The sequence below is a fragment of the Chenopodium album genome, chromosome 22 (genome assembly GCF_948465745.1).
Source record: "Chenopodium album chromosome 22, dcCheAlbu1.1, whole genome shotgun sequence".
NCBI lineage: Eukaryota > Viridiplantae > Streptophyta > Magnoliopsida > Caryophyllales > Amaranthaceae > Chenopodium > Chenopodium album.
In genome coordinates this window covers 15,833,232-15,845,922 of record NC_137855.1, presented here as the reverse complement: position 1 = coordinate 15,845,922, position 12,691 = coordinate 15,833,232, and the positions used below count along the sequence as shown (strand labels likewise).

The window sequence follows — 12,691 nt, the reverse complement described above, 5'->3', positions numbered from 1 at the left end:
GCATATACCAGACATTAGATATGGTTCAAAAAACTACTTTTACAATGAAGCATGACAAAAAGATAATCAGAAGACATGTTGGAAATGGGGGATGAATAAGGAACTTATGGAGTCTTATAAAAGGTGGTAAATGGGATGAGGTGGTCGTAGTTGGAGGAGCAAGGGATGCGGGAATTATTATTCTCAGATTAGAGATAATGTATCTAACCTTGCGAGGTGGTGCTGTGGTGGAGTATTACTACCCTTATGTGAAGGATAACAAGTCCACCGCTTCTTCATTAACCACCACCACATCCATTCATACCTCCAACAAGCTAAGTTGTTAAAACAAGTTAACAAACTCCCGACAAGTCTAGTATATAATTCTATTAAAAAAAAAAAATACAGAGAATGTGGACTCACCAACTACTGTCCATATAACAGCTCAAGTAGAGAATCACAATATCACATTTTATTTCTAAGTGCTTTCACGGTATCTCTGTGATCTTGAAAGAGCTACAGGATTTGCCTCCAACGCCCTGTCAACTTCTAATATTTCAGCATTTTCTTCAGGCCGGAATTGAAAAGCTCTAAACATATAACCATTCCGAATGCTATCAGCTTTACCAGATTTTATTCCCAATGTACTCCGTATAGAGCTTCTTGCAGCCTCCTCAGGGTCGATAACTATTCTCAATGTCTTTGTTAGACCCTTATCATTTTTCTCTTCATCTTGTGAATATAGATCCCTTGAATGTTTCCTAAAACATGGAGAAGTATATCCGGAACAGTCACTATTTTCAACAGAGTTTGACAGAGATGAACTACTGGTAAAGTTTGGAATCAAACCCATTTTAGGACTGTTCCAAGGAACTAGCAATGCTTTGTCATTCCAATCAAGGTTTGAAGGATAAGGAGTATCCAAAGGGCCCTGCATAGTATGTTGAACTTCGTTATTTCTCATCAAAGAGCAACTCGATGAAACAAGTCTGGTTCTTTCTCTGTGGGCAATGGAAAATGTTTCTGAAAGCTTTCCAGGCTCTTCAATAGCAAGCTTGTCAGACGATGTACATAAAGGTAGGAGATGCGAAGATGCATGTTTGCTCTTGCATTGACCTGATCGCATGGGAAGATTTTTTATAGCTCCCCCAATTGTCCAGTATCTTTGGCAACTCCAACAAAAGTGTCTAGTCTTGTTAATATTGCAATTGTTGAAATAGCAAAATTTTGTTTCCATGCTGTTGCAACGTGGGCAAGACACAGGAATATCAAGCTCTATCATGCTAGCAGCTTTGCTTGCCTCTGGACTTTTGTCTGCGGCTTCAGTATATTGTTGTGCAGAAGATGTGATATCTGGATACTCTAAGCTAGAAACTCTTTCATTGCCAGAACTTTCATTGGTGAAGGTGTTTTCTGGTATATTGATTGTTCCAGGGGATGATACCTGATGTTCAAGAGTGATCATTTTATGATATATTCCCATAACCATGTATGAAGCATAATATACTTTGTATCTTACATGGAAAATTATGACGGACACACCTTGTTCAATGTTATCAAATGCATACAATTAGCATTTCTCATGATATATACTTGTATTTAACATTATAACTTCGAAGAATGCATTAGTCTAAAAAAGATATATACCTTATCCTGGATTACCATCTTGACAAACCAAATTACTGGTTCTGGAAATTATCAGAGGACAACATTGAATAAACGTTACAAACCAACACAAGTTCAAGGATGTTGAGAGCAATGTCAGCAAACTGCAGCAACTATATCGTGTCAAATACAACTTAGACCATATTGCAATTGCTATAAAAATCTCTGAATTCAGAGAGAAATTAACTTCCAATTTTTTTTTAACAAAAATATCATCAGACAAAAGTCACAAAACCACTCAATGTACACTTTTATTTATTTTTATTATTTTTTGTTAAAAATTGTAACAAGTGAAGCCTTCTACCAACAATGGTACTAGTAGGATCTCAAAATTAGTTTTACTGGTACTTCTACTTTCCTAATGGGAGAACTAGATATGAACAGAAGACACGACATTTATGGATAACACAAGCCTAGTCTAGATATAGAAATGGCTTCAAAATCAAGAAATATACAAACACAAGGCTTCAGAGATACCTTAATAATCAAAGAAACAGAACACAGCTAGAAATAACTGATTTCTTATCATTCATTCCACTTACAGTTATATACGAATATGTTGTAACCAAAGTTAAGCCAAACAACTTCAAAGACATCTATGTACAAGCAAGATACTTCACAAGTTCACAGGCTAGGTACCAGCAACAGATCACAGTCATCAGACTAACGTTTGTTAAAACGAGCCGTGCTCGAATACAGCCAATGCTTCTACCTTCCTACTAGTACTTAAAAAACAGGTTTTCATCTAATTAAGAGACTGAAACTCTTAAAGCTTAGTATTCACTATCAGTATTTGTGCAGATTTCAGATGATACCTCAAGTATAAATTAATGTTGTCAGAATTTTGACATAACTAATAAATTATATAAAAAAAATCTCAAGGAACATATCAATTAGCAAGCAACTAAACATAGAGCACATATAAGCCCCGCCAAACGGTTTTCCCCTCGTCTCTAAAAGTTCTTCCTGTTTTTATGGTGATTAGAGACGGACAAAGCAGAAACCATTCTAAACTCAAATTCATAATATTCATGTTTTTCATTATATTTTAATATTCATGTTTTTCAAACACAAAAAAAAAAAAAAAGGGTAGTATATAGATATTCACAATCAAACATTGTCAACTTTGAGATTAACATCTTACGTTATATTAAGAAAAACTCCAAATATATAATTGCAAATATCTTATAAACATAAATCATTCATCACAACCCATTTTTTTTTAATTAACCATACTAAAAAACAATTAACACATTAATAATTTGTGACTACATATATAACTCCAAACGCAGTATATCATTAAAGAGCATATGAAATGAAAATCATAAGCATAACTAACAAGAAAGGAAGATAAACTTACCATAGAATTGAATCAAGCTAATGACAAACATGAATATGATTTTCAAAGAAATTGGGTTTATATCAATCTTTGGAATTCATAATCCAACAATTAAATGTGATTTTGTCAAGAATCTTAAATATGATGTGAAAGAATTTTTTGTTGTTGTAAACAATAACAGCCTGTCTCTAAGTTTCAAACAGAGGAAGTCTATGGTGACAATAAAGTCACTTGGTTGTTTCTTTCTTTCTTTCTTTCTTTTTTTTTTTTTTTTTTTTTTTTTGTGATTTATTTAAGAACAAATAACCTTATTTTTTTTAAACAAACTTAAGAAACTAATTCATTATCCCATTTTTTTTTATATATCGAATACTCGTATTAATAAAAAATGTGTTGAAAGTTTATATATATATATATATATATATATATATATATATATATATATATATATATATCAATTTTAAAGTGTCGTAGAAAATACGGAGTGTAATATAAGTCAAATTTAAAAACCAAAGTGATCTATAATCCAATAATTAATTTTCAGTGATGCCTAATTCCTCCGTCATCAATTGGTTGCCTCAGACAACTTTTACTTGTACAATTGATAATAGACAAAAATAGAAATAAAATTATAATCTCCATAATCAAAGATAAAAACGAGACATATAACAACATTTTTAATAGAACATGGAGCAAATTACAAGTGACTGAGAAAAATAAAATTGTGTCCTAAGCACTTGAGTACAAATTGAGGTGAAAGTTTCGGTACAAATTCTTAAATGGACCTGGTTCACACTAATTTATTGTGGACCACTAACATTAGAGAAACTGTGGTTTTTTTATTAATAAAAAAAAGTCACTATATTAATAATTAAGGTCACTATGTTGAAATAAAAGTCATTTTAATAATATATACAATATACGAGGTTAATTTTTTCAATGAAATATTTTATATAGTGGTCAATATAAATAATAAAGATCACTATGTTAAAATTAGGGTCATACGTCGTATTTCAACTTCACAACAATATTAAGCGTTATACTAGTTTTAATAAAGGTTACTATGTTAAAAATAAGGTTACTATGTCAAAAATAAGGGTCACTATGTTCAATATAATGTCAGTTGCGTGTGTATAACCTCTAGTCCATAATAATATTATTGTGAATCAGGTCCACGCAAGTCTTTCTGAAGTTTCGGTGTGTAATTATTGATTTGAAAAGGAAAAAATATTAAATTAATAGAAGTACTATCCGAATGAATCAGCAAAGCTCTAGAAAGAGGCCAGATGTGCAAGTGAGTCAGCAAAAAGGAAGAAAGCTAGGCCACATAAAATTTTCGTGGCTGAAATTTAGTGCTGACGTCAATTTCTTGGACACTTTTTGGCGATGTCAATGTGAAGCACGATCCCCACTGTTTGAGGAATTTGGAACTCCTTTTAGTATTATCATTCTTATCCATGCTATTTTTGAAACACTTTTAAAAATTTTGAAGCACTTTTAAAATATTGTGGGATACTTTAAACTAACACAATTTTGAATTACACTTGACCCTTTATTTTTTAAAAAAATAATAGAATAGGGAGGAGCGATTTATTAAATAATAACAGTCATTCGACACTTATAATCATCCCTTAAAAGATCTAAATTCTCAATATAAGAATTAAACAACCCTGAGACACCAATTCTGAACTGCTCCTGGATAATTTTAGATGTCTTTGTATTGTTTTTGACGGAGCTCCATTGATGTATAGTCGTAAAAGTGATAAATCTTGATTGGTCATCAAGATCTGCAAATTTGAAAGACGAATCTTCTAAATCTGCACCCATATACCAACAGACCCGTAATTCCACAAATTTGCAAAATGAATCTTCCAAATTTGTATCCCTGCACACATTAAAGACAAACAAATAAACAATATTAAGCCCTACACGGAGGGACTGACTAAACCCTACTCGGAGGGACTGACTAAACCCTACTCGGAGGGACTGACTATAATCATCATACTGTCGGTGATCTCTATTGTCTTGAAACATTAGATTAAAGAAGAAATTGGGGTTTACCATTGAAAAAAAATCGATGGCAGCCCCTAAATTTTACTATGGGAGCTAGGTTTGTATAGAGAGAACAAAGAAAGTTTTAGGGTTTCTTTAATAGAGTAAATAACTCTTTTTTTTTCTTTGTTACACTCGACCCATTTTATTTAATCTAACTTAGGTATTCAAATTTTTTCCAATTTAAAAATAAAAATAAAAAAAAAATTTTAAAAAAAAAAACCTTGTATATAAATTAGGAAAAATTGCTCCCATTAATCTGAACTTTGCCTCGTCCGCCGAAACTAATCCCAACTTTCGTTATTATCTATCACTCCCAACTTTAGGGGGTATTAATTTATATTGCACCCAATTTACCTGAAACCTGTTAATCAGGTTAACATTTGTGAATTAAATTTTTTTGCACACGTGTCAATATGTAATTGGTTGGAAAAAAAAATAAAAAATAAAAAAAAAGGAAAATGAAAACAAAAAAAAAAAAAATCCTAAAACTAATTCAGCACCAGCCCCACCTCCACCACCACACCACCACCACCAGCGCACACTCTCCCCTCACGTAACCCACCATCCAGCCAAATCGACTACCACAATGGCCGAAAATGGCCAGCCACCACACCTACATGACTGTTTCCCCACCATAAAACAACACCCCTCCCCAAAATCGACCACCAAAATTGGCCACAAATGGCTGAAATCGGTCGATGTTGGGGTTGAATGGTTGATTTCAACCCTGGTGGCTGATTTCGTCGCGTTCTTGTAGTGTTTCGAATGTTCGGGTTAAGGGTTAAGATTTGGGGGATTTTGGGTAAAAGCAGGTTGTTGCTGCCCTTGCTGGTGGTCATGGTTGCAACGGGATGTTGGTGGAGTTGCAGGGAAATGGAAGCAGGGAGGTTGGTGAAGTGTGTGAAGTGCGCAGGGGGAAGGGGAAGTAGGAAGGTGGGCTGGGAGGCGGTTTCCGAGAACGAGGGAAGGGGGAGTGCTGGGCGATGGTTTCCGGGAACGAGGGAGGGGTTTTCGGGGGTGTGGGAAGGGAAGGGGTGGGTTTCGAGGTAGGGCGAAGGCTGGGCGGTGGTTTCCGGCAGCAAGGGAGGGGTTTTTCGGGGGTGGGGGTGATTTTCCGGCGGGGTGGGTGAGGGCGTGGTGGCAACCGCTGGGCATGGGTGGTTTGTGGGGTTTTTTTTCTTTTTTTTTTAAACAAAAAAAAATTAAGCCAATCATACGCTGACACGTGTCTAGGTAACCTACTACATCAGGTTAGATGACCTGTTGGGTGCAACAAAAATTAATACCCCCTAAAGTTGGGAGTGATAGATAATAAACGAAAGTTGGGATTATTTTCGGCGGATGAGGCAAAGTTCAGATTAATGGGAGCAATTTTTCCTATAAATTAACACCAATAGTGTAAGAGATGTTAATTAATTATAAATAAATGAACATCATGAACATATAAAATTGAATGTTCATTTTTGTAATTGTATTGTATAACTTACATGTTTATTTTTCTATTATAAAATGTTCTTTTTTTGTTTTTTTACATGTTCTTTTTTTTTTTTTTAGGAAGTCCTAATTTATCTCTTTGATAAACAAAATGTGTTTATCAGATGGCAAAATCTTAAATAAATCAACAATTTTGTTTAGTCAGCATGTCATTTTGGTGAATAAATCAAAAACTATGGAACCCATTGTAACACCCCCAAATTTCCGTCTACGGAAATATAAGTATAACACGTGTAATTATACCGTAGAGATAGACTTAGGCGTATTACCGCCGAGTGTACGCAAGCCTACCAAGATTTACTAAATAAAACCAATACTTTGCAGCCGGAAATTTCAGTACTCTTCTTTGTTAAATGAACTAAGAATAGTATCCATTGTCATGAGTACTCATAATAAAAAACATAGACCAACATTCTTAATCTAGGTGAAGACATTCCCGTGACTCCATATGCTCAATTATTGACTTTGCCTGAAATTAGTCTACACTGCTTACCATTATGGTAAACAAGGCAAACCAAAACAAATAAGAAATACGGGTTAGCAAAATATGCTAAGTACGATAAGTGCAATATAATCTAAACTCAATTATTCGCAAACATGCTTTAAAAACCAATTCTAATAACTCAATTATTCGATAAACATGATTTATAAATCAATTCTCATTATTCTCTCAAAAAAAATCCAATAACTCAATAATAATGATTAATAAAATCAATTATTTCCAAAAACCCAATTTCTTCTCTAAGTGTGCATACCCTCCAAGCTAGTCTCCTACTATTTCAAGGCTATTATTAGAGAAAGACTAGGTCATACAAAGTCCATAGTCTTTAATGAATCCACATAGAGGGATTAATATAATAATCATGCTTGTAAAGCTTTTATAATAATTCAATCCAATAATTCCAAAATAATTAAAACTCATTTTTATTCAATTCCACATGCTTCCAAAATCAAACCTTTTAAACATGAATATTACTTTCAATTATTCAAAAGATGATATAAAAATTAATACTCCAATTTATGTATCAAAACCAATTATTCAAACACGCTTTTATTTCACAAATCACAATTCAATTTAATTAATTCAATCATCATAAAAATCATTCAAAACATGCTTATTCAATCCAATCAATTTCAAAGGTATCTAGCCACCTAAACGTATGTTGATCCTTGCTAGAAAAACCACTCAAAAGAACCTAAAGAACCTTAATTAAACATACCCTACAAAAAATATAACCTTAATTAATATAAGGTTAACAAAAAATGACAACAATTAAATTAAAAGCCCCCAACTATATGTACATGAACCTTATAAATAATTTTCTCATAAACATGAATAAAAATATGATTTTATATAACTAAAACTACTAATAATAATTTTTTTTATAAATTCCCCATAATAATAATAATAATTAATTGAATAAGAGAAGAAGAAAAGATAGGAAACCAATGAAAAGAGAAGGAAGGGGTGGGGGCATTAGATGGCTGTCGCGGCTGGTGGTGGTGATCGGTGTCCGACGGTGCCTAGAGGTGGCAGCCGTGGGTGGAGGTGGTGCTTGGTGGTGGTGGCGCACCAAAAGCATGAGAAAAGAAAAAGAAAGGAGAAGAAAATTTGAGAGAATCAAGATAGAATTAAAGAATTTGGTGTGAGTGTTCGGCCATGAATCAAAGGGTATTTATAGGCTAGTTCATGCATTAATTATGGTAGGAAAATGTAGGAAGAATTATGGTGAAAAGATTTAAGAAATTACTTGGAGAAGTGAATAAAGAAATATGGAAAGGTGATTGAGAATAATTAAAATATGAAACGTGTGTTATCATGAAAAATAATATGATAAAAAGAATTACTTGGGGAATAATCAAGGAAAATATAAGATAGGAAAATAACATGATCAAATTTTGAGGAGATGGAAAACCGGAATTAAGAAAAATAAGAGATTTTAGGGAGAAAATTTAAAATACAATTTACCAAAATAAATTACCTAATATCCATTATGGTGGCCGAAAATTTGAGCTTTCCTAAGCTCATATATTCAAACCTCCCTTTAGATATTTAGGGAACTAATTTTCTAGTTTTAAGGAATAAAAATAATTGTGTAAATAATACATATTGTATAAGATAACTAGTTAATAAATACCAATTATTCACCAATTAATAACTAAGAAAATCATATTTTCTATACATAGAAAATCCGAAATTCTCAGCCATCATTGGGAATTTTCGGACCTTTTACTTAATTAATAAAATAAATTTTTTGCTTTACTTTAAATATCCAAATATACACATAATCTAATTTTTAAAATAAATGGATAATAAATCTTATCCAAATTAATAATTAGATTTCAAAATACTTTTGGCACCAAAATTCAAATATCATTTTGGCTCTAAAATTTAAATAGTAATATAAATTACTAAAATACCCTTTTTAGGAAATAATAACAATAAGAAAATACGTATCAAAATACAAGGTATTACAGTCTACCCCCCTTTAAAGAAGTTTTGTCCTAAAACTTAGCCAAAAGATAAACGAAATCGATTTAAATGTATTATTTCACGCACATCCTAACTTGGCTCAAGACTACAATCAACTCAACAAAGACTCAAAATCACTCAAAAATGACTCGAAAAGCAAACGCGCGAAACCATATCGGCCTCTACCCCCCCCCCCCTAAAAGGAGTTACGCCCCCGTAACTCAACCACTAACCTTAGGCAAACAACTCTGGATAGCGTTTCCTCATATCAGCCTCAGCTTCCCATGTAGCTTCCTCTGTTTTCTGATTTGACCATAACACTTTCACAATACTCAGTACTCACATCCTTGTTCCTTGTGCTCCTAGGTTAAAGTCTCATCCATCTCTATGGTTTCTAGCTACAGCACATGTGTCACATCAGGAATATACTTTCGAATTTGGCTTACATGGAACATATTGTGAACCCTTTCAAACTCATTGAGCAACTCCAACTTATAAGCCACTTTAATTTTCCCACTTTCTGGATGATCTCGTATGACCCTATGTACTTTGGGCTTAGCTTTCCCCTTTTCCAAACCTCATCACACCTTTCATGGGTAAAATTTTCAACAACATTTTCTCTCCTACTTTATATTCTTCCTCCCTCCTTTTCAAATCAACATAACTTTTTTGTCGAGCTTGAGCTGCTTTAATCTTTTCCTATATCAACTTAACTTGTTTCACCATATCCTCAATCATTTCAGGTCCAAGTACCATAGTCTTACTTATATCATTTAAACAAATTAGGCTTCTACACTTTCGACCGTACAAAGCTTCATAGTGACATTCCAATGCTTGCATGATAACTGTTGTTGTAAGAGAACTCTATTAAATCCAAGTGGTTTTCCAAGACCCTTGATACTCCATCATATGAGCTCTCAACATATCCTCCAATGTCTGAATTATTCTTTTAGTCTGACCATCTGTCGTATGTGTGATATGTCCATTTTACCCCCGTCCCTTGGTCATAATTAGTAGTGTTTTTGGCTCTTTAGAGCCACTTTTATTACTAATATGTGTTTTCTAGTGTTTTCGTAGTTTTGGTTGAGTTTTGTAGGGAATTGCACCTTTGGAGTATTTTCCCGGGATTTTATGGAGCAACTACGAGCATTGGAGGAGCACGACCATCTTTCGTAGCCCAAGATCGGTTAGAGTAATCAAACCGGTGAGTAGGGGCTCGACTTATGTGAAGACGAGGCATTTAGACCGAATGATTAAATCCCCAAAGAGGATATTTGATTTGGGCCAAGTTATGAGCCCAAACGAGGAGTCCAAGCGGCCCAAGGGTATCCGCCCGATGATCCGCCCAATGGCGCGCCCGATCGGGCTAAAAAGACTTATATCGCAGCAGCCCTTCGCCCAATCAAAAAGGCGTGCCCGGTCGGGCGGTGTGGCGCCCGGTCGGGCGTGTGTCTTTGATTAGGACGTTTTAAGAGTCGTTTAGTTTGTTTTAGTTAAGGATTCTTGCTTAATATAAATATGTTTTCGTTAAGCAAGTTTAGTATTCTTTTACACTTCCTTATTCTCTCTTTACTTTTGTAATTATTTCCCTCAGACTTTCTCTCTCTACTTAAGCTTATTTTCTCTCTCTACACTTTATACTTTGTTCTTAACTCAACTCTTTATTCCGATTACTATGGTAACGATTTCTTTCCTCTTAATCTCTGTTATTTATTTTATTCCTTCGATCATGTCTTATTTTATTGCTTTGATTAGTTTAGATTTAATTATGTGTGAGTAGTTCTCTTTCTTGGGTTTATGGGATCCATAAATAATATGAAGGGGTAATTTATTGTTGTTAATTATCAATGCTAGATTAATTTCCTATTGATTGGTTTAATGCTCTGTGACTAGATTAGGCATGATCTTTTATGCATGAGTTTGACAATATTGATTCGAGATTCGAAAGATGAGAATTGATGTTTAGGTCTAGTTTCAATAGGCGGGTTAATCTATAAATGGTTAAGTCGAGATTCGAGAGATGAGATTTAATACCGGTAAATTAATTCTGTGATTGTAATACGTAGCGAAAGCCCTTTATGATCTTGTTAATTGTTGCATTGATGATTAATTATTATGTTTTACCCTGGAGTATTATTTATTGGTGAACCTATGCCCTAGGTCTTTAAGTCATTGATTTTTCTCTATCCTTTACTCTTCGCTACTTTTACCCTTTGTAGTATAGTTATCCCTTTTATAATAATATTTTGGTTACTTAATAATTTAGATTATAATAATTAATTAGGAATATAAAGACCAGTTTCCCTGTGGATTCGACCCTACTTCCCTATCTATTATTAGTTAGTGGTTTTAGGAATTACTTTTGATTAGATGATACGACTTTAGTCTGTCACTGTGCTCATTACCAACTTCATTCCCATCGCTTTTTGCAAACTTTGCCAGAAATTAGACAGAAATATCGAATCTCGATCCGAAATGATATCCGTGGATACCCCATGGTACTTCACCGCAAACTTCACATAAGCTCTTTCCAATTGATCCATGGTCCAAGTACTTCTCATGGGTGTGAACGCTGCTGACTTCTTCAACCTGTACGTCCACTATTACCCAAATAATGTCATTCCTTTCCTTGGTCCTTGGCAAGGCTCTAACAAAATCCATGGAAATCTAATTCCATTTCTACTTGGGCACCTCCAACGATTGGAACTTTACTTGGGGCCTACGATGCTCAATCTTCACTTCTGACATGTGAAACACTTAGCCACAAATTCTGCTATTTTTCTTTTCATATTGGCACCAAAAAGTATTCTTCATGTCCTTATACAACCTATCCCCTTCTAGATAAATTAAATAAGGAGAATTATGAGCCTTTTCCATCAATATCTGCTTCAAATCTCCACGATTTTGCAGTACACACCATCTTCCTTTAAAACGAATACTCCCTTCATCACCAATGGTGAAATCCAACACCTGACCTTCATCAATCTTCTTCTTAATCGCTTTCAACTTCTCATCTTCCAGTTGACTTTCCCTTATTTTGTCATAAATGGATAATTGAATCATCAAGGCATTCAACATCCTAGTCACTTCACCTTGCTCCATCACTTCCAAATTCAACTTATGAAATTCCACACCATCACATTCATCGAATGTTCTGACATCCTACTCAATGCGTCTGCCACCACATTGGCCTTTCCTTCATGATATTGAATATCCAATGTGTAATCACTTATGTACTCCAACCATCTTCTCTACCTCCCATTCAAATCCATAAACACTGTTGGTGCATTAGTCAAACCAAATGGCATAATTGTGAACTCATAATGACCATAAACAGGTCCTAAAAGCACTTTTTGCAATATCTTGTTCCGCAATCCTCAACTGATGATAACCCGATCTCTAATCTATCTTTAAAACACCCTTGCTCCTTTCAACTGGTCAAACAAATCATTGATCCTTGGTAATGGATACTTATTCTTCACTGTCACCTTATTTTATTCTTGATAATCGATATATAACCTCATACTTCCATCCTTTTTCATCACAAACAACACTGAAGCTCCCCAATGGGATGAGCTAGGTCGAATGTAACCTTTTTCCAACAAATTATCTAACTGAGTCTTCAACTCCTTCATCTCAGCTGGAGCCATCTTATATGGAGCCTTAGAAATAGGTCAGTTCTAGGC

General features: G+C 34.2%; 1 protein-coding gene across 3 annotated transcripts; it reads right to left on the bottom strand.

Moving 5' to 3' along the window:
• Window positions 1-341: 341 nt before the first annotated feature.
• LOC145605340 (cyclic dof factor 1-like) lies at window positions 342-3,264 on the bottom strand. Of its 3 annotated transcripts, none has more exons than XM_081661378.1 (3): window positions 3,005-3,262; window positions 1,627-1,757; window positions 342-1,423 (listed from the first exon to the last, which is right to left on the bottom strand). In XM_081661378.1, the coding sequence occupies exons 2-3, from the start codon at window positions 1,642-1,644 to the stop codon at window positions 458-460; spliced, it is 984 nt and encodes a 327-aa protein (XP_081517504.1). In that variant the 5' UTR covers window positions 1,645-1,757; window positions 3,005-3,262; the 3' UTR covers window positions 342-457. The 3 variants fall into 3 exon arrangements, with proteins under 3 accessions (XP_081517504.1, XP_081517503.1, XP_081517505.1); XM_081661377.1 differs by having other exon boundaries at window positions 1,627-1,748; XM_081661379.1 differs by lacking the exon at window positions 1,627-1,757 and having other exon boundaries at window positions 3,005-3,264.
• Window positions 3,265-12,691: the final 9,427 nt, after the last annotated feature.